This window comes from Neolamprologus multifasciatus, chromosome 5, assembly GCF_963576455.1.
Source record: "Neolamprologus multifasciatus chromosome 5, fNeoMul1.2, whole genome shotgun sequence".
Classification (NCBI taxonomy): domain Eukaryota; kingdom Metazoa; phylum Chordata; class Actinopteri; order Cichliformes; family Cichlidae; genus Neolamprologus; species Neolamprologus multifasciatus.
The window spans coordinates 3,692,060-3,714,401 of NC_140443.1; the positions used below are offsets into that span (position 1 = coordinate 3,692,060).

General features: G+C 38.6%; 2 protein-coding genes across 4 annotated transcripts in view; both read left to right on the forward strand.

Annotated features, from left to right (window-relative positions):
* Window positions 1-1,889: 1,889 nt before the first annotated feature.
* On the forward strand, window positions 1,890-21,640 carry LOC146517827 (deoxyribonuclease-1-like). Of its 3 annotated transcripts, none has more exons than XM_085161325.1 (10): window positions 1,890-2,000; window positions 8,233-8,325; window positions 8,415-8,509; window positions 8,588-8,674; window positions 8,787-8,899; window positions 14,009-14,121; window positions 15,526-15,680; window positions 16,853-16,949; window positions 17,041-17,125; window positions 20,933-21,640. In XM_085161325.1, the coding sequence occupies exons 2-10, from the start codon at window positions 8,245-8,247 to the stop codon at window positions 21,004-21,006; spliced, it is 900 nt and encodes a 299-aa protein (XP_085017451.1). In that variant the 5' UTR covers window positions 1,890-2,000; window positions 8,233-8,244; the 3' UTR covers window positions 21,007-21,640. The 3 variants fall into 3 exon arrangements, with proteins under 3 accessions (XP_085017451.1, XP_085017449.1, XP_085017450.1); XM_085161323.1 differs by lacking the exon at window positions 1,890-2,000 and adding an exon at window positions 6,806-6,937; XM_085161324.1 differs by lacking the exon at window positions 1,890-2,000 and adding an exon at window positions 6,807-6,937 and having other exon boundaries at window positions 8,597-8,674.
* The window catches only part of LOC146517828 (deoxyribonuclease-1-like), a 72,849-nt gene continuing 52,437 nt past the window's right edge, over window positions 1,931-22,342 (forward strand). Inside the window, exon 1 of the mRNA XM_085161327.1 lies at window positions 1,931-2,000. The gene's annotated coding sequence lies outside the window, so the exon portion shown is untranslated. The remainder of the gene's footprint in view (window positions 2,001-22,342) is intronic.

Below are 22,342 nucleotides of genomic sequence, written 5' to 3' on the forward strand. Positions count from 1 at the left end.
TGAGGTGTAAAAAGGCACATACCTTTGACATTGCGTGACGAACTCTGTATTCCTCGTCCACACGTAAACGCAAAAAAGGAGTTTTAAAAAATCTCTGTTCTCAGTGATTCGAAACGCCATTTACGTGTGGACGAAACAGCTGCGTGTTCAAAAATACCCGTGTAGGTGTGGACGTAGCGTAAAAGACTTAGTAGTTTATTTTCTTACTACCTGTAATTTATTGCAGATTACTTGTATTTGCTTAATTGTTTACTAAATATTTGAGGTGTGAAATAAACCGCAATGGAGCAAAATATGGGTGTGTGTGGTTGGAGGATGTGTTCGTGCGTGCGCGCGAGGGGGGGCGCGAACATTTTTCTTGTAAAACAAGGGGGGCCCAGCAAAAAAAGTTTGGGAACCACTGCTGTAATGTATTCCGTTACGTTACTCAATGAGAGTAACGTATTCTGAATACTTTGGATTACTTAATATATTATCATGCTGTTTACAACTACATGAATGTACTATTGCTGTGATTTATTACTGTTACTGAAGGTCCGCGGCTCCGAACCGTAGTAAAGGGACCTCTGGCTAATACGGTGGGTTCGTGTCGGGCTCGTAGCTAAAAATTAGCTTTACTTTGTTGTCTGGGTCAACTTTGCTAGCAGAGACAGAGAGAGGCGTTGAAAGGCTGCTCCAACGGAACTTATTGTTTCAGAGGAAAACACAAACACGGTGTACAGTCGAGTCTTAATAGCTTACTTACAACTGGGCTCGTCAGGCTCTCTTCTTGGCTGCAGTGGTTATTATTATATTTACATGCTTCCAGCTCCCGTTTTTGCTCGATGACAGCTCGTACTTTTCCTTTTTCTCCCTCCCTCGCTCACAGACACATAACGTGTATGGCAGTCCATTCTCCCTGCAGCACGGACTACACTGCCCATGATGCTACATTCTTTAGAGCTATACCTGTAGCATTCTGCCTATTAGCTTAGCACAACAACAACAAAAAGGCCTCTCTCACCCAGGAAACACGCAGAGAGAGAGCGTTGCCCTGTAACCATGGCAACCGTAACGCTGCCGCCTGGAACAACAGAACGTAGCTGTCAAACAAAACCCAAACAGTCCTGACCCGCCACAATATGAAACAGGGAAGTACCGCTGTGTAATCCATTTATTTCAACAAAGTAACTGTATTCTAAATACCACCTTTTTAAACAGTAACTGTAACGGAATACAGTTACTCATATTTTGTATTTTAAATACGTAACGGCGGTACATGTATTCCGTTACTCCCCAACACTGTATATATATATATATATATATATATATATATATATATATCCAGTAAAAAGAAACAGTTTGTGTTTGCTTCCACCTAAAGAATGGTAAATGGACTGGTTCTTATATAGCGCTTTTCTACTCTTATCTGAGCACTCAAAGCGCTTCATAAAACTAATTCATTCACCCATCACAGTTTCTAAGTTGTTAAATACTTGCTATTTATCATTCACACTCCGATGGATGCATCGGAGACTAACATGAGGTTAGTATCTTGCCCAAGGATATTTGGCGAGCAGACCAGAGGAGTCTGGGATCGAACCAGGAACCTTCCAGTTAGTAGCTGACCTGCGCTTGAACACTTGTTCTCTTCCAGCTCTGTTTGTTTTTACCGCTCCCGGGGGAAATATGTAGATATTTATCTGCTAAATGCTCCACCGTGCGCACCAGCTTTTCTTTAACTGCGCTGTTTAGCACAGAAGTTTCCTGTTGGGATGCAGAAACTCTCCCGTCAGTCACAGTTTACCTGCCGACCTGTTCTCTGCTTTTTCCGTGTCTTTTTTTTTTTTTTTTTTTTTACCTGGGCGTTGCCTGATTGGTAGCCAATCGCATTCTCGGCTAACAAAAACACTCTCCTCCTTGTATAGCTGTTACAGGTATCTGTCTCGTTTGATACGCTGTTCCTTTTGTATAAGCCGCCCGTTGTAGAGACTGCCTCCTCTGTGAAGACGCCAGGACCGGTATGTAACTTCTGAACTCATCATTTTTGGTTTGAACATAGTTTTATAACTGGCCTAACTGATGGTCAAACAGCTGTATAGAAATAAACGCGCTCAATATTTGATATATTTAAAATGCATTTCTTTGCTCTTGCTTGCTTTGGTAAATATTTACAGATGATTTAGGGATGGTCAGCCCTACAAATAATACATACACTTTATATCTGCTGGACTGTTGGAGTAGACGTTAGTCCGTTGTTACTCTTTGACACGGTGACAGTCCAGCCAGTTTATCCTGTGGCACACCTGCGCCTGAGACCTCTACCAGGAACCAGGATTTTGTCGGATCCGGGTAACTTCGAAGTTTTCGGCTAAAGTGTTTCACTTCTTGCCGCGGTCCATCCCACAGTATCTTATGCACACTAGAGATCAACAGGTATGAAGTCACCGCCCACTGTCCTGTCAGTTCTCCGAAAAACCCCCCCATCACAATTCCTGGAAAAACCCTCCCGCTCTTTGTGCAGACAGAAGGAGCGTCTGAAGTTTTCCACTAGCGTGAAAATACTTGGCGTTTTCCAGGCGGTTAATACGAAATTCTTAGAGGCAACGTTATCATCTGATTAACAATTTTATATTTTTAAATAAGCATGAACACAGCACCCATTTGTACTTTCTGGCCTACATACAGGGCTGAACTGGTAATCTGTCATTTGCTGATATGCTGATACATTGTTTCCCCACGATTCAACACATACTTCCACCAACAGAGCAAGAAAAAGACCGAAAGTGTAATTAGAGAGAATAAAGCATTAAGTGACAGTTAGTTAATTAGGTTGAACTATTTTTTCTTTTGTTTTTCAGGGAATAAAACATTTAATTGACATCAGTCCTGTTTCTTTCTGTCTAATCGAGCCAGGTTTTCGAAGTAGAATTTGAATATTATATGACAGTTTTTTTATTCTATTTCATTTTTTTTGCTTGTACTATTCAGCTTTACCACTGCTTTGTGGAACTGCACAAATATTTGCACTGTGTGCTGCTTTGAATGATCACAGTGGGCCGCCTGCACCAAAAATGCTGATGATTTTTGTTTTTTTGTCCCAGTGCAGATCTACTAGTAATGATCCTAAATATTACTGGGTGTGTCTGCTACTGACTCTCTGTGTGTGTGTGTGTTTTATGCAGGTTTGAATTGCACTGCTATACAGCCAGTAATTTAAAAATTCTTCTTATGTAATTCTTAAGATTCTTGTTATGATAAATGCCTCAGTTTTGGAGGGTTTTTTTTTTAATCATCTTCATATGGGTACTGAGAGGAAACACCCATAATGGTGTGGCACGTGGAAACCAAGTAAACTGGTTTCCAACACAAATGATTGCTTACTTACTCAAGAGAGAATGCATGCCCTCAGGATTAATGATGGAGGTGAACATTATCTTCCACTGGAAGATATTATAATGCAAGAAGAAACTGAAAGGAAAAAAGATAGGCCTCTCGATGAAGTATCAGACACCGGCTAAGGAGATGAGGACGAGGGCATCCGCTTCCAATAATCACTCTATCGAATGTGAGCGCTCAACAGTTAAATTAATGAGCCAAGACTACACATCAAATGCGAACAGGATTATAGTTGCAACAACGTGATCTGCTTCACTGAAATGTGGCTAAACTGTAATCAGACTTTGGAACTGTGTGCATTTAATCTGAGCTGTCAGAGATGAGATATAAACAGGAAAGTCAGCTGCTGGTGGTGGAGGTGTATATTTATTGATAAAAACTTACATAACTTACAGAAACGAGCAGACCTGTACAAAAAATCTTCAGACAGTGAATTTAGACAGCTTAGAGTCATGGTGGTGTATGCTTCACGTCCCTACACTAAGTTTATATTGGACACATACACTTCTGTGCAGGCACAATCAACTGATTTCTGAGACTTCAATATACTGTTTATACTTTCTGATCTTACAACAATATGTTGACTGTCCAACTTGTTTCTTGGCTGATATTATGGCAACATTTAAAACAGTTATAACGTGGTATGCAACCCACATTTGTTAGCCTGGAGCCTCTCGAGGGTGTGTTCTTTCATCATTGTTATTTTGTGTTTATGTAAATGACATGTAGCTACATGATACAGTATACTAAATAATAAGATACAATAATTCTATTGATGTTTTTCATATGCATGTTTTTGTAAGAATGTGGGATAATAACTACCAGGATTTTATTATGACTTAATGTGTGATTTGGTGAAGTTAAGACAATGATCCACTATTTTAGAATATAAAGTAATTCAATTCTAATCAATTCCAATTCCATTCTTAGGCTGCTGGCCCAGATAAGCATAAGAAAATGGATGGAAGAAAGTAAATACCTGATGCATAGTTGTGTAGTTTTTGTAAGGGAGTAGTAGGCTACATAAGAACAGCGGCAGCTCCAGAGGTCATGTCTGAACACGAAGAAGGAATTGTCAAGCTAAAACCTGTCAAATGAATCCAGGACCCTGTACACAGTTCAACAAAGCCAGGGTGTTTTTTCCTTTATCTGCATCACCCTAACATGCAGGTAACATCTGACCAATCACACTGACTGATGTACCAGCAGTTACTGGATGAGTAAGGATAGAAGAGTAAACTATAATTATAGAAATAATACAAAGATGTTACACGCATAATACAGAATGAATGCAACACAGCTGCTCCAGTTCAATTAATGAGGTTTCAACAGTTGAACACTGAATTTAAACGCTTTGATCTATAAGACTGTAAAAGAGCTACTATATCATACTATATTTAAAAAACTCGCTTGGAGTTCACAGAAAACAAAATAAAGTGGCTGCTAACAATTTCCTACTAATCCTCACGGAAAACTACTGGAGAACTTCAAATGCTGTCTGCACAAACAGCTCTGGGGGATCTTCCAGGAATAGTGATGTTTTGTTTTTTTCAAAGAACTGTCAGGAGAGTGGGCGGTGATTTCTCTAGTGTGCACACCTGCCAGTGCAGCTCCACCGGCAGCTCCAACCTAACATCAGTGCTGTGCTGATTGGTCCAACAAACTGGGGTCAACAGTGCGCGGGACTCCAGCAGCTGTGCTATAAAACAGGTGGATCGGATTAGGATTAAGTTACCTAAAACACTTCTATAATGGATGTAAGAAGCCTTTTCAAAAAAAAAAGAACTGAGAAGGGCGCAGGTGAGGTGAGAGAAGGCGGAGAAGGATCTGCCTCCTGTTGCTGCTGCAGAGAGATGCACAGAGACAGACATGGCCACTGGCTTAGATACGAACTCTGGTCGGGGAATCAGAGCGTCTAAAGTGTGGTCAGTGATGTCAGGCAGGACGGTCGCTCTGCTTTTCTTCTCTCCTGTCATTGGGCACAAGCCGGCCAAATTTTCTGCATCCCTCTGAAGACCGTGCCATATTAAATAAACATTGCCTTATAAAATAAACATAAATAAACATACAAATAATCTCACACAGTCAATAGGCAAAGGCAAAAAAAGTAATAAATAAAATGATATACTAAATCTAAACTAAGGCAGCACGGTGGTTAGCACTGTTGCCGCACAGCACGAAGGTCCTGAGTTCAATTCCACCATCAGGCCGGGGTCTTTCTGTGTGGAGTTTGCATGTTCTCCCCGTGTTTGCGTGGGTTCCCTCCGGGTACTCCGGCTTCCTCCCACCGTCCAAAGACATGCAGCTTGTGGGGATAGGTTAATTGGATAATCCAAATTACCACTAGGTGTGAATGTGCGAATGAATGTGAGTGCGAATGGTTGTCTGTCTCTGTGTGTCGGCCCTGCGACAGACTGGCGACCTGTCCAAGGTGTACCCCGCCTCTCACCCTATAACAGCTGGGATAGGCTCCAGCGCCCCCCGCGACCCTGAAAAGGAGAAGCAGAAGCAGATGGATGGATGGATCTAAACTAAGGCACAAAAATTGAGCTTCACTCTGCCTCTGAGGTTTACTAGTCCATGTATATGTCTATTGGTTTGTGAAAAAAGTGTTTATTTTAAATATTAATATATTAATTAATTAATATAATGGAATTAACACAGTATTTTATTTTATTTCTCTTAATCAGAAAAATGTTAAGATTCACCAGTTTGCTGCAGAAATCGCCTCCATGTAAAATGGGATGGCAGCATTTGATGAACTTCAGCAGGCTCAGACTAAGTTGACAGTTTATCTGTATATTTTAATACAACGTCTGGAGCATTGCTGCTGATTTTGTTTTCTGTGCAAAACAAACAGTGGTGGATGGAGCAGCTACAAACTTTGCTTTTCTTCACGTTGGAGCCTGTTGATCAGGGGCTCTGATGAAGGGCTCCCTGTAACTTGTTCCCCAGTAATGGTTTAAAGGATGATCGCAAGAACAGCAGTGCTGTATTCTGTCTCGTTTTGCATAGTGCATTAAATGTTAATGGACTCGTCACTGCCCCCAAATGCAGAAGAGCAGTCAGCACCGACGGGAAGTTGATTAAGAAAAAATGCAATTGTAACCAATTTAGATGAGTTCAAAAACATTTTGAAAATAGAGAGAGTTCAGGAGAACATTGTAACAGAAATACAAGAAACTTCTAACACAGGTTAGGCAAAGAACGATACCAAAGAACTAGAAATCACCAAAATCTAACTGAAACAAAAAATTCAAATAATCAAAAACATAAACACCAGACTCAGGAGCATGACTATAAACCCCTCAGCTGTATGCAACACAGGAAACACTGCTGCTGATAAAAGACAGACGAGCATGGTGTGGTTTATGCTGTATGTATGAGTGTGTGTGTGTGCGTGTGTGTGTGTGTGCATGTGTGTGTGTGTGTGTTTGTGTGTGTGGTTGAGAACTTCCTGCTGCTTAGACAGTTTGTTTCTGCAGAAGTCAGCGTCAGTCTGTTTGCTGTCAGATTAGTCGCTTCTTTCATTTTTCATTCTGCTGTTTCAGCCACACTCGTGAGTATTATTTTTAAATTTTTAGTTTTACTACTTTTATAAAGTGAATACATATCTGCATTAGTCAGAATTACTCGCTTTTAAAATCCGTAACAGTGTTTTTGCTTTCATAATAAGGGGAGTCAAAATGAAACCTGAGTACTGCTGTTCGTGCTGCTGTAACGCTCGAACACCCACAGTGTCTGTGACTGAACAAAGAGACGAAGATGTTACATCCTGCCAGTTAATTAATGTGCATTCAGGGAATCCCTCAGTTAAAAAGTTTTTATTCAAGTGAAATAAAAGGCACTAAATAACTTTAAGTATTTGATCTTACTCATAAGAAATCCATTATTTGAAAGTAGTACGAGCTGCTTAGAGTACGAGTGTTTAGAGTAGTTCAGAATACTACATATGCATTATTGATAGTAAACTATTTCTGTCATTCAAAACCATTAAAATGTTCCACGCTGCATAAGCAATATTTTTACTTTTGCTACATTGAGCTAACTCGAGCCTTTCAGTGTGAGGTTTGAATGTTCTCCACTTGCCTTTGAGTGTGACTTAAAAGCACTTTGAGAGATCAGTAACACTAGTAAGGTGAAAAAAGCAATACATCAAAGTAACGACATTATAGTTGCACCCGTGAGCTAATAAATAATGTACAGAAAGCCCAACTAGAATCCATTTATTCTGAGCAGGAAGCAATTTTATGCAAAAAAAATTTTATGCAATTTTTATGCAAAAAAAGCAGCAATTTTATGTTTTAGTTCATGTTGTAGTTTGAAAATGGTAATTCAGATGAAGTTTTTTAGATATAGCAGTGAGAATACAGTTTAACAGTCATCACATATTATATGATAATAATAGGCTTTCATGTTTTAGCTACATTGGACACGATACTGTGTGATAGTAGAATTTCTTTTTCAAAAACAAGTGTAAAACCTAAAAATATATTATCGCTGCTCTCTGAATTTACTTACGTTTAAAAATGTTACTGTAATGAGAAACCGCATTAGAGGAACTGGAGTGCCAGAAACTTCTCAATTTTCAATTCCAGATGTTGCTCCTGTGCTGTTAAGTAGAGGCCTTCACCTGGGAAGTTGTAGCTTGAAAGTCGTCAGTGACATATTTTAGTATATTCGTGATGCAAAATAACCAACCACAGTTGTTTCAGTGTTTAAGTTTTAGTTTCTCTTTCTTCCCTTTGTTTTATTTTCTACTTTTTTCTGCTGCACTTCTCCATTTTCTTCCTCTGTTTTGATTCAGCAGACATTTGAACAATTCATCACACACTGTGTGTTGGTCTCTTTCAGAATCAAGTCAGAATGAAGATAGCAGCCTTTAATGGCAAGAACCTGGGACATAAGAAAGTCCATGACAAGTCTGTCGTCAAACAGCTCACCAAGGTGATAATAATTTTACCTTTACAACAGAAAGCTTTAAATCCAACACCAATGACAAAATGTGTAACACTTAAATGATGTGTTTCCTGCAGATCATATCTCGGTACAGTTTGATTGTCCTGCTGGAGGTGGTGGATAAGAGCGGCAAAGCCATGGAAACGTTACTTCATGAACTCAACAAAACTGAGTGAGTTCCCTGCAGTGATAGTGTGTGAATTTAATTATTTTATTTACAACATGTTTAAGTTGCTTCTGTTTTCCTCGGCACTAACAGAGAACGCCCCTACGTAAAGACTGCCAGCAAACAACTGGGACGAGACACCTACAAGGAGCAGTATGTCTGTTTCTACAGGTGTGTGAGTCTAAGTTCACTCGAATACAAGATCTCAGTGGTTATTAATCAGACTTTAATTTGTGTGATTCATGGCCAGACACACTGATGTCTATTTGTGTTTATCTCTCAGACCAGATGAAGTGACGCTGAAGGATACACACCAGTATGAAGATAATCAGGCTGGAGATGAAGATGCCTTTTCCAGAGAGCCCTTCATCCTGCGGTTTCATTGTCCAACTACAGGTTTGTGCTTTTTACTGTGTTTGAGTAACGCTTTAAGTTACAAAACAAAACAAGTGGAAGTGCCAACCACCCTAAGATCTGTGTATTGGCTCAGCAAAGGGGAAAGAATCACAGCTCACAATCATTTCTAATTTTCTTAGTGTATTTGCTGTGATCAGCTGACCTGCTGCTCTTTGTGGATTTACAGAACTGAATTCAATAAGATGTACACAGTTTGACAAGCTATAATGGCTGATGTCTATCCCCTGCATTGACACTACACTGTTTATTATCTTTACACCAGACAGAATACAGCTGGTATAAAGTCAGAATTTAGTGAATGGATCTAAACATTATCAGTTTAAATTTCACATAAATCTGACCACGAGCACAACAGTCTTGCTGTGAATCCACATTAACGCAACCTAACCTTATTATCCTGGACAAAACTGCTGTTACGGCCTCGGGGCAACGTTCCATCCAAGCTGCGCGCGCAATCGTTGTGCACAAAAAAATCTAACTGGAACTAAGATTTAAATAAACAAGTTAAAATTCATGTTGTTTCGCAGTGTGAGTGACCGGTGACTGGCTGCTCCAGCCAATGATGCGATTCACATTCGTATATACGCAGCTAAGCAACGTCGCTGACAGGCTATGACAGCGTCCTTATGTGCTGACACCGGTGTTTTAGCGAGCAAAACGGCTGATGTGGAGTGAAGCCACGTTAATGACAACGTGTACAACCATTGGACAGTGTTGCCAACTTAGCGACTTTGTCGCTATATTTAGCGAGTTTTCAGACCCCCTAGCGACTTTTTTTCTAAAAAAAAGTCGCTAAAAAAAGACGTGAAAGACATTACAAAAAACAATAATTGCTAAAAGAAATTTAATTTGTAGTTCTAAATAAATTCTAAATGCATTTAGGACGTTTTTTGCTCACTTTATGTCTCGTCCACGATGTTATTTCTCTCTCCAGCAGCGTAGGTTACAATTACATTAGCATGACCAATTATGCAAATTAGGTGATGACGTCATTTAGCGACTTCTAGCGACTTTTAGGACAACCAATAGCGATTTTACTTACTGAGGAGTTGGCAACACTACCATTGGAGATGTGAGCAGGACAGACGGAACAACTGACGGGAAAAGTGTGGACTTTATACCAGTTTTTAAATTGTTTTGATAGGTCACGTAAAACCAGAGTTATGATAAAAAAATATATATGCAGTGTTTGTTTTTCTTCCTGAATACTGTCGTTATTCATTTTTACTGCGGGAAGAAACGGTAAAAACTGCGTTTTATAAGTTTTAGGGTGAGGGGGTTTAAAAGTGAGAGTGCAATTTTCACCAATTGTCCCTTAGTGACAGCGGTGTTTTGAGATGTGAGAGATTTGCCACGCGCAAATCTTGTGTAGTTAGTGTGTAGTGTAGTCAGTATTTTTGTTGTGTGTCAGAACAATGAGGCGACTGCTGAATGTTACAGGTGTTACAGCAGTGATAAATCTCCTTTTGTCAGGCCTGCAGGTATCAGGCTGTTGTTCTCCTTTATCTCATAGTGGACAAATTATTTTTGGAGTGGCACAAATAATCTGTGTGGCATCAAATTTGATGCAGAACAGCTGATTGTTCTGTAAATAGTTTGAAATGTTTATTTAAAAAACGGCCTTGGCTGCATTATTAGGCAAACAGCTGCAAAAAACTTTGTTGTTTGCAAAACTCAGTAACTTTTTTGAAGAAGTAACTATAAATAATTGCCCAACATTGGTCAGTATATCCTGTATTTTGCAGACAGACAGTTAAAGACTCTCTCCCAGACCACAGACTCATAATACAAGTCAGAGCTTTATAAAAAACACTATTTTACTTTTACTTTATTACTTTATTTTTACTTCCAATGGTGTTAACATACTACACAGGTCGTGAACAAGATTCTTTCACATTTTCATTGTAAGTGGGCTAAAGCAGTTAATTAAAAGTAATCTAACATAAATGTAAATGCTGTAATTTGATTATTTTAATAAATGTTTCATACAGCTTTGTTTGACAGAAATGAAGGAGAACATATTTTGTTCATTTGTTTGTTTGTTTCTACACGAGCTTTGTGTAGAAAGTATCTGAAGCTGAGACCACAGAACTGTAGAACATGATTGTTGTGTAATCATGTTTTACACAACAATCATTGTGTAAAACATGTTTACACAACAATCATTGTGTATTATGTAATTTAATTATCCATAAAATTGTCACATTCTCTGTCAGAACTATTGAACAGCGTATATTTTAAAGGCTTTAAAACCAAGTATATGTGGGATATGTTGGGCCATGAAGGCTACGCCGACCCATCCTTAAAATTCAGGGAAATTAAGGACGCATTTGAGGCTGCATTTCGAGCAGCCTTTGAATTGGGACAGCCTTCGTCGCGTCGCTGTGACGTAATCGGCCTTAAAATGCGGCCTTTAAGGCTGCAGACCCTGAATTGGGATACAGCCAAAAACACACACACCAATATCAAAATACACTAATCCAATATTTGATTAAAATGATGATATTACACGCAAGCTTTAAATTTGCAGTTTATCAAGCACTGAACATCATTACCTTTAAATCTAAGCTCTCTTCTTCCTCTCCTGTCCTGTCTTCCTTACCTTTCTCCATCTCTGAGTGAAGTTAGCTCTCTTTCTTTTCTCTCCCTTTGAAATAGAGCCGCTGGATCTTTAACTAGCGACACAGTGCACACAAACAGTTTGTGTACGTGCTGATGTGTTGAGCAGATAGAAGCGCTGCATTTAAAACGTACAGCTTATTGCACCAGCAGCATCTGCTCCTATATAACTATCATTACAGCTTTAAGTGTTTAAGGTATGCGCTAACTAAAAATAAAGACAAGATGATAGTTTATTAAATTTTAATGAAATTTGCAGATTGTTTCGGTGAAGTTTAATTAACTCCTTGCTATCTAAAATATAACAGGACACCGGAGTATATTCTTGAGCATCTCACACTTCTGATAATCAGCTGTCTTCTTGATGTTTATTCAGCTGTGTAAAAACTATAACTTTAATCTCAGCCAAACCGATTTACTCAGGAACAAATAAAATACTAAAGAAAGCCAAACAATAACATTTTAAAGTTATCTAAGTGACTTATATATCATGTTTAACCTGAGTAGCAAAAGACAGCGGTGGGTTTGAAAACGATTTCCCGGGAGTCCGGTGTTCTCACGGCTCTAGTGAGCCTAGCCCCCGGCTAGCTATTGAGCTAGTGGGTAACAGACGTCTCCGAAAACGTCGGAGCGCTTTTGAAAATATGTGGTGTCTCGATAAACTGAGCAGATATTTGAGGTTTACACAGCTACATTCTCGCCTGAAAATATGTTAAACGTTTATTTTGTGACCCAGAAAGAATAATAAGAGTAATATTAAAACTAACTAGCTGCCGCCATTGTTGGAAACTGAGCTGGGCTGCGCTATGAATTCTGGGACAGAGCTACTTCTTCTTCGGGGTTTAACGGCAGCTGGCATCCTTGTACATGCAGTGCTGCCATCTTCTGTTTCAGTCTGTTATTACACTCTTAAATCCTACTACTTATTCCTGCGTCTTTTGTGATCTTACAAAGCTTCAAACGACGCGTCGACTATTAAATCAGTCATCGACGATTTTAATAGTCGACATAATCGTGACTAGTCGACTAATCCTGGCAGCCCTACCTGCCACTTAAAAAAACCTCACTTCATGATTCTAGCACAAGCTAGACTCTGTAATACCGCAATCACGACTTCCAGCCCACTTTAACCCCTGAGAATAAAAGCTATAGATGAACCAAAGGTATTGAGTCCCCTACAGATAAGTACAGATAATTTTTTGAAAATGTAGGGAATAAAAGTAAAAAGTTGCCATAAAAATAAATGCTCACGTAAAGTAGAGATACCTAAAAAAATTCTACTTAAGTACAATAACAAAGTATTAGGACTGTTCTTTCCCACCATCTGTAGACTGGGCTTTGATTGACAGGTGTGCAATAGGTGCCGGACTTCACCTTCACCTACTCGAGTAACTGAACTGCTCACATTGACTCTGTTTGTGTTGTTGGTATGTTTTGGAACATTTGTATAGTACTGTTTGTCCAGAAAGTCTGCCCCCAGTTTTGATGACTGCATCCTGGTATTTTATCAGTCTCTTACTTCACACTAACCAGTGTTGTGCACTTAAACAGGGGCAAAGGGAGGGGAGATGAAGAAGCAGCTACTAAGCTTCAGTTAGAAACAGTCCAACCTCGTCCACATTTTCTTTACATAAATACAGAGTCAGTAGCACAGTTTCTATACTTCATATAGATTTCACAAAAACATTATTTTAGGTAGTGCATAACATGAACTGTAAGTTAGAACAAACGCATCGTTTTAACTTGTCTATTTGAGCTGACACTGACTTCTTACAGTAAAGAAATTATGTTTGAGCACTCATAGTAAATTTCTCTCTGTGCCTAAATGGAAACCATGATAGGATGACTATCTGTGAGCTAGTGAACACAGTAAGAGTTTGTCTGAAAAATAAAATGCTAAAAAAAACCCTTCAAAATTCCCTTCTTTCTCTCACAATTAACAATAACAATGAAGTAACGTATGGGCTCAAAATGTGGTCATAAATATTTTGTACTTGTAAATCAGTTTTGTATGTGTAAAAAGAATTTGTGTGTGCGTAAAAAACACTATTTTTCTTCCTTTCATCTGATTGGTCAATGTCATGTCAATCACAAATGTAACAATCCAATCAGAGAACAGATGGGTTTGGCTGTCGGAGGAGCCCTACAACATCACTAGTGGGTCAGTGCCCAATAAACACAGGTTATACCCTGAATTAGCCATTTCTGTCCTTTACTTCCTTACTTCATATTTTTCACACTAACAACCTTGGCAGTAGTCAAACAGTCAACAGTCAGGATAACACTGATATTATGTTTTGGAATTCATTGAATAGAATAACATAATTACATCACTCTGATATTAATTAAATTTGTTATTATACCGGCAGATGTCTCTGTACAGAGGCAGCCTGTTACCTGAGCCTGACAGTGATGCCTGATAGTGTAGCACTCCACCTTCTCATCTAAATATAAAAAACTGTATTTCAGTTGTGGACGATCTGGTCCTGATCCCAGTCCACACAAAGCCAGAGGACTCTCTGAAGGAGCTGGACGAGCTGCATGATGTAGTTGAAGACATCAGGAAGAAATGGAAAACTGATGTAAGTTTTATGTTTTGATTAAAAAATTCAGACAGATTCAGTTTTATTTGTATAGAGCCAATTCAACACAACAGTTGCTTCAAGGGGCGTTATAGTAAATTGAAAAAATGCATGATGACCCACTCCACCCTGCCTTTCCCCCAGCCTGCTTGTGTCACACTTTGTTTCTGCAATAAAGAGACTTTATTGATAAGGTTTGGCTTATTTCAAATAAGCAACACTAGCAACACCTGGCCAGGTGTTGTAGTGATTATACTGACTACATACTTCATAGTAAGTTTAAGTTCTTGACTATGCGGCCTGGTGTGTGACACGTATGACCATGAAGTTACCTGGGATTTGTTGCCTTTTAGAATATTTGTAGAATATAGCTGAATATTTTCTCTTGCAGCAGAAAACTTCCAGCTGAAATACTACAATAAATGGTAAATGGTCTGTATTTGTATAGTGCTTTTCTAGTCCCTAAGGACCCCAAAGCGCTTTACACAACCAGTCATCCACCCATTCACACACTGGTGATGGCAGCTACATCGTAGCCACAGCCACCCTGGGGCGCACTGACAGAGGCGAGGCTGCCGGACACTGGCGCCACCGGGCCCTCTGACCACCACCAGTAGGCAACGGGTGAAGTGTCTTGCCCAAGGATACAACGAACAAGATTGTCCAAGCCGGGGCTCGAACCGGCAACCTTCCGATTACAAGGCGAACTCCCAACTCTTGAGCCACGATCGCCCGCCTACAATACTACAATATCTTTCTAAAACTAAACAATTACTTTTAGTTCCTAAACCTAACCAAGCAGCGAATAAACAACGAACTGTGAACTAAGCTCCAAAGCAGGACACAGATTAAACTCCCTTCATTCAGAATCTTAATAAATAACTTTATCTGACCTTTGTTTTAAAGCAGATCCTGAATATCACACCTTGTTAATCCATACAGTGACTCAGATTATAATATATTTTTAACTACTTGATTTTGTCATCCTTTACACAGACCGATAAGGAAGGATGTCTTCAAGCTGCTTTGCTCATTAACAAATGAAAAGAAAACTTTTAAAACATAAGTGCATAAATCTTTGTATCCTACAGTGAAGTGATGCTCAATAAATGACAGCTCTTCACGGGATCGCATAATAATAAATATATCCTACCATATAAATCTCTGTGCTGTTATTTAAAGAATACCTTAATACCATTAGACATTAGATGTCTGTGAAGGTTCTCAGTCATCCAGGTCATCGTAGTCAGAAGAGCTTGCAAAGAAAAGCGTCTGGACTTCTTTAAGTTGCTACTTTTCTTTGCAAGCTCCTCTGATTAGACATTCGAGTGTCACATACTGGCTGTAACAAACATCTGTCATTGTACTAAGTGAGTTCTGCTCTCTTTTGGCATTTTTTGGCAGAATATAATGATTTTGGGGGACTTTAATGCTGACGGACGATATCTCTCCAAGAAGAAGAAGGAAAAGATTCGCATCTGCTCTTCTTCCTACAACTGGCTCATTGATGACGATGTCGACACCACAGCTAGCAACAACAATGATAACACCTACGACAGGTGACACACACATAGCACTTTCTATGCCCGAGTTTAAAAATCTCTATATAATCACTATATAATGGCACGACCTTTTGGGATATTTCTAATTTCTATTTCTTTGCTTCTGGTGTTTTGAAAAATTGTGCATAATGACCAAAAGGAAATAAGAGTTAGTTGTTATTTGTAGGGATGCACCGATACTGATACTGGTATCGGGTATCGGGGCCGATACTGTAAAATGTGTGTGTACTCATACTCGTAAAAGTTAACCGATACCATGAACCGATACTAACTTATTTCATTAATCAGAGGGTGGCTTGTCATTTCTGATGTAGTTTTTTAGATTGGCCACTAGGGGGCCAATTATTATTTTATTTATTATTTATTTTATAATTATTTATATTTTATTATTTATATAATAATAATTATTTTGTTTGTTAACAATATGGACACTCTGCAATAATTTAAAAGTTTATTTTATTCTCAAACCTAATTTGTATTTATTTTATTCCAAACAGTGTTTATTTATTATTCTGAAAGCTCGAGACAGTGCCAATAGTTCAGTGATATTTTGTAAAATTACAATGTGGAGACTCTGCAATAATTTAACAGAAGTGCTTATTTTTCACTTGAAATTTTTTTGTGGTCATTTTTATTAAGATTTAATTTTTTATCGGCAGGGAATATAATAAAACCTGTCTTCCAATTCATTGTATTTGTGTGTGTGTGTGTGTGTGTGTGTGTGTGTGGTAGAAGTATCGTTTTTTTGTACTCTGTATCGGCAAGTACTCAGATCCAAGTATCGGTTTGAAAAAATTGGTATCGTTGCATCCCTAGTTATTTGTTTGTTAGAGTTTGTCTGTATTGAGAACGTGCACATGAGGCTGGATGACTCACGAATCCTGATTAAATCTACTTGTGTGTACATTAAATTTGTGTGAAAAAAGTGCAGGAATTCAGGAACTAAATCAGTATAGCTGTAGTGGAGGTATGTAGTCTCAGACTCTTAATATTTTAAAGATTTTTTTCTCAGAGTGCCTCTCACATAAGAAATAATATTGGCATCAGTGAATTTCAATTTGAGACAGAAAATGGAGAAATAAAACACATGGCACTTAACGCTATAAAGTACAGACAGAAATGAAGTTCTTAACTGTTTAAAAGAAATGCGTCTCCTCTTTGTCAAACAGAATTGTTGTGTATGGAGAGACCATGATGAACGCCATCGTCCCCAACTCGGCCAAGTCCTTCAACTTCCAGCAGGAGTTTAAGCTGACCGATGAGGAGGTGAGTTTTTTCTAAGCTCAAAGATAGAAATGATTTGACAGGTTTTAGCATTTTAAAGGACACCATGAGTGTTGTCATTCAACTTTTTAAGACCCTGGACATCAGTGACCATTACCCTGTGGAGGTGGAGCTGAAGACCAAAGATGCGTCTGGGGAAGGACAATCTAAGAAAAAAGGTTATTTTTTCATCTCTGACTTTTACTTTATTTATATTTGACAGCAGGAATGGAGATGGATAAGAATTTAGTGATTCTGATGCCATTATTAATATCATTGAGTTCTCATTGGCTCTGCTTTAAGGGTCACCACCGTCTCCAAATGAATCTATTTGTGCAAATTAATTACATGCTGTGTAGTTTTTGCATGATCAGCATTGAGGTCATAACTCAAAAGAGTAACATATTACACAGAACACTCTTATTAAATGTAATGCAGTACATTACTACCATTACTTCCAGGAGAAACTAAGTACTTATACTACACATTACATTTCTTTTGCAATTCTCTATAAAATTACCTTAAACAAAATGTCTCATAAGTACAATATACAGTGGGATGCAAAAGTTTGGCAACCTTGTTAATAGTCATTATTTTCCTGTATAAATCGTTGGTTGTTACAATAAAAAATGTCAGTTAAATATATCATATAGGAGACACACAGTGATATTTGAGAAGTGAAATGAAGTTTATTGGATTTACAGAAAGCGTGCAATAATTGTTTAAACAAAATCAGGCAGGTGCATAAATTTGGGCACCACAAAAAAAAGAAAGAAAGAAATGAAATCAATATTTAGTAGATTTGCCTTTTGCAGAAATTACAGCCTCTAAACCAGGGGTGTCAAACTCACATACACAGTGGGCCAAAATTCAAAACTGGAACAAAGTCGCGGGCTAACGTTAATATTTATTGAAATATATTTATTCCTCCAGATATAAGAATGAATCTTTTCTTATGGACGCAAACACATTTTGCTGAAAAACTGAATATGGAACAAGCAAAGCTTAATACTAAACAATATATATATTAGCTGTATAATACCAGTAGGCCAGCTCTAATAATAATTTGGTATGGCTTCGCGGGCCAAATGTAATTAGGCTGCGGGCCAAATTTGGCCCACGGGCCAGAGTTTGACACCTATGCTCTAAACGCTTCCTGTAGGTTACAATTAAGGTCTGGATTGTGGTTGAAGGTATTTTGGACCATTCCTCTTTACAAAACATCTCTAGTTCATTCAGGTTTGATGGCTTCCGAGCATGGACAGCTCTCTTTAACTCACACCACAGATTTTCAATAATATTCAGGTCTGGGACTGAGATGGCCGTTCCAGAACGTTGTACTTGTTCCTCTGGATGAATGCCTTAGTGGATTTTGAGCAGTGTTTCGGGTCGTTGTCTTGTTGAAAGATCCAGCCCCGGTGCAGCTTCAGCTTTGTCACTGATTCCTGGACATTGGTCTCCAGAATCTGCTGATACTGAGTGGAATCCGTGTGTCCCTCAACTTTGACGAGATTCCCAGTCCCTGCACTGGCCCCACAGCAGGATGGAACCACCACCATATTTTACTGTAGGTAGCAGGTGTTTTTCTTGCTGTGTTCTTCTTCCTCCATGCATAACACCCCTTGTTATGCACAAATAACTCAATGTTAGTTTCATCAGTCCACACCTTATTCCAGAATGAAGCTGGCTTGTCCAAATGTGCTTTAGCAAACCTCAAGCGTCTCTGTTTGTGCTGTGGGCGAAGAAAAGGCTTCCTCTGCATCACTCTCGCATACAGCATCTCCTTGTGTAAAGTGCGCCGAATGGTTGAACGATGCACAGTGACTCCATCTGCTGCAACATGATGTTGTAGGTCTTTGGTGCTGGTCTGTGGGTTGACTCTGACTGTTCTCACCATTCGTCGCTTCTGTCTCTCCGAGATTTTTCTTGGTCTGACACTTCCAGCCTTAACTTGAACTGAGCCTGTGGTCTTCCATTTTCTCAATATGTTCCTAACTGTGGAAACAGCTTAAATCTCTGAGACAGCTTTCTGTGTCCTTCTCCTAAACCATGATGGTCAACAATCTTTGTCTTCAGGTCATTTGAGAGTTGTTTTGAGACCCCCATGTTGCTACTCTTCAGAGAAAATTAAAAGAGGAGGGAAACTTACAATTGACCCCCTTAAATACTCTTTCTCATTACTGGATTCACCTGTGTATGTAGGTCAGTGTCACTGAGTTTACCAAGCCAATTTGAGTTCCAATAATTAGTTCTAAAGGTTTTGGAATCAATAAAATGACAACAGTGCCCAAATTTATGCACCTGCCTGATTTTGTTTAAACAATTATTGCACACTTTCTGTAAATCCAATAAACTTCATTTCACTTCTCAAATATCACTGTGTGTCTCCTATATGATATATTTAACTGACATTTTTTTATTGTAACAACCAATGATTTATACAGGAAAAATAATGACTATTAACAAGGTTGCCCAAACTTTTGCATCTCACTGTAACAGGATAAACCTGAGGCTACAATCCTACAAACCAGCATAAATCCCTATCCTAATGAGGACACACATACAGTGCTAGTATTTGGTTTTTAGGTATGAACACAAGGCCTGCAACACAAAGCAAAGATGAAAACCAGACCAAAGACACTTTAAAACAATCGCCACGTGGATCTACTGTAGAAACATGAACCAGGAGAAGTGGAAGCTACATCCTGACTACTCATCACTGCTTTTGTTTCCTGTGGCAGATCAGGGACTGGCTATTGGGCTGGGATCAGCATTCAGTCAGCTTTAACATCACTCTATTGAACACTTTTTATGATTTTCAAACTCACCCCAACCAATCACAGCAGATGGCCCCGCCCCTCCCTGAGCCTGGTTCTGCCGGAGGTTTCTTCCTGTTAAAAGGGAGTTTTTCCTTCCCACTGTCGCCAAAGTGCTTGCTCATAGGGGGTCATATGATTGTTGGGTTTTTCTCTGTATGTACCCTACAGGGTCTACCTTACAATATAAAGCACCTTGAAGCGACTGTTGTTGTGATTTGACCCTGTATAAATAAAACTGAATTAAGGTGCTGTTGACATAAAATTCTCACCAGATGTCAGTAACAGCCCATCCAATGAAATCAAAGTATACATGTCCATAATTTATGTCTAATAATGACACGGGGAAAATGTTTTCAACATGCTCACTGAATTTTATTTCATACTTTGAACAAAACCCTTTGTTGGTGATGACGGCATCAAGATGCCTACTGCACGGAGAAACTAGTCACATGCATTGGGTGCAGGTGTGATTTTGTCCCATCCTTTCATACACCCAGTCTCCAAATCCTGAACTGGAACCTTCAGTGGTTTAACCAGTGTTATCAGTATGTTTTGCAACAACAAGGCTGCAAAGGTGTAGAGTTTGCTCATTGGCTTCATCCTTCACGAGATGTTTCCTGTGTGACACCTTAGTAATGAAACATGGTTCTATAAGCCATCAGTTGAGACTAAACCAGCTGATTTTAATTTGCACTAAATGGCTTTTTTTTTCCATTCCTGTCCCGTTTGGCGCTGCAGTAATCAGAATTATTGTCTGAAGGCCAATTAAAATGCATAAAATGCCATACTGGTCCACTTGATTGAGCTTTATTATTTATTTATTTTTTTACTTTTCAGTTATTACAATTGGAACAGACAGGGCTAGGGGATAGAAAAGGGAAAGACGTAGACAAGTTCAAGAAAAGGGGAGGGAAAGAAAAACAGCAGGGAAGAAGGACAGTAAGGAAAGACACAAAGCGTCTTTTTGCCTGTTCCTTTGTTCATGTGTTCAATACCTTTTCGTTTGTCATTTCTCTTTATTACACATAACTTTAATGGGTTGTTACTGACATCTGGTGAGAATTTCATGACAACAGCACGTTTAGAAATATATTAACTTAGAAAATTGTTGACATGTGCAATACTTATTTTACCCATTGTATTTCCTCTTTCTAATATTAACAACAGGACAACAGGAGCAAAAAAGAAAGCAAGGACAAGCATCCAACGTGCCAACCAAGAGAGGACGTCGGGCTGTTTAGTGTTAAACTTTAACAATCTTGCTATTCATTTTTAAAATTTGTGTTACTCCAGTTAATTTTTAAACTCAGTTTTTCTTCAGATTTAACAGAAAACCACATCAGGTGGTTCAACGTGATAAAAAAAACCCTTGTCTGCTTTACTGAATTTACTGTGGAAATGAGTGTAAAGATATTAGTACTACATGGAAATTAGGCTAGTCTATGTAAGAAATAATTGTTGTTTTATTATATGTTTTCCGGACACCTTCCATGGTAAACATGAACTTATTTTGGTTTCTCTTGGTCACTGTATAGACAGCATACCCCACAGGGTCTACCTTGGACTGTTTTGCTATTTAGAGTGGGAACGGATGTATAAATATTTTACTTCTGAGCTAAGGTCATTAGCAGGAAATAAAATTTATTAACATTTTTAATAATGGAAATGACCATAAATTGTTGAAGAGCATGCTGATAAGTGAATAAATGTTTTGTTTGGAAAAATATTTGCAGATTCATTTCAGCTGTTAAATTGAGAATCTGCCTAAATAACCAGGAATGGAGGGATTGAAGCATATTTTGTTCCACCAGTTGAATAATAATGGACTGTTTTTTCATATTTGATGCAATTAAATGACTGTTTGCATTAAAACAATTCTTGCTGTTTTTATTTTTTACAATAACCGTGGGCAGGCTGGGGTACTCGAGAAAACAGATGTATGAGTGCCACTTATAGTCCTTTATTTGTAAATCGTACTTGAATATTTGAGTTTCTACTGAAGTTTAAGAATACCCACATATTTTTTGAGGGATTATTCTGACGGGTCACCATAGAAGGTAGATCAGCATGTTTGATTTGGTTCTATTCTAGTGTTTGCTTTTGTTTGTTTGTTTGTTTGTTTGTTTTGTAAATGTAAGCATTAACTGTATTGACAGAAATACACTTCCATATGATTATATGTTTTGTGAAATTACAATACTCACACTACCTATCCATATCACAACATTTTATATGAGTACCACATTTGCTGTGGCCAAACAGAAGCCAGGAAAAAATCAAGTGAAAAATTGCTGCCACACCGCCCCCTCGGCCTGTGCTTTGAGGTTTCTGGTAGTTTTTTTTTTTTTATTGTTTTATTTTCTGTTTATTACTTATAAAATAGCTTGGTGATTGGGTTGCTTTTTATTTTACTGGAATTTTGATTGTGTGATGCCAGGTCAGAATTGGCAGGAAACTGCCAGCCTTTTTTTCACTTTTGAAGTTTGACTTCTAGTTAATATTGTGAAGGATTTATTTTAAGTCAAACAATTAACAATTCCCAGCCAGGTGCCCAAACCTAACTAAAAGCAAAAAAGA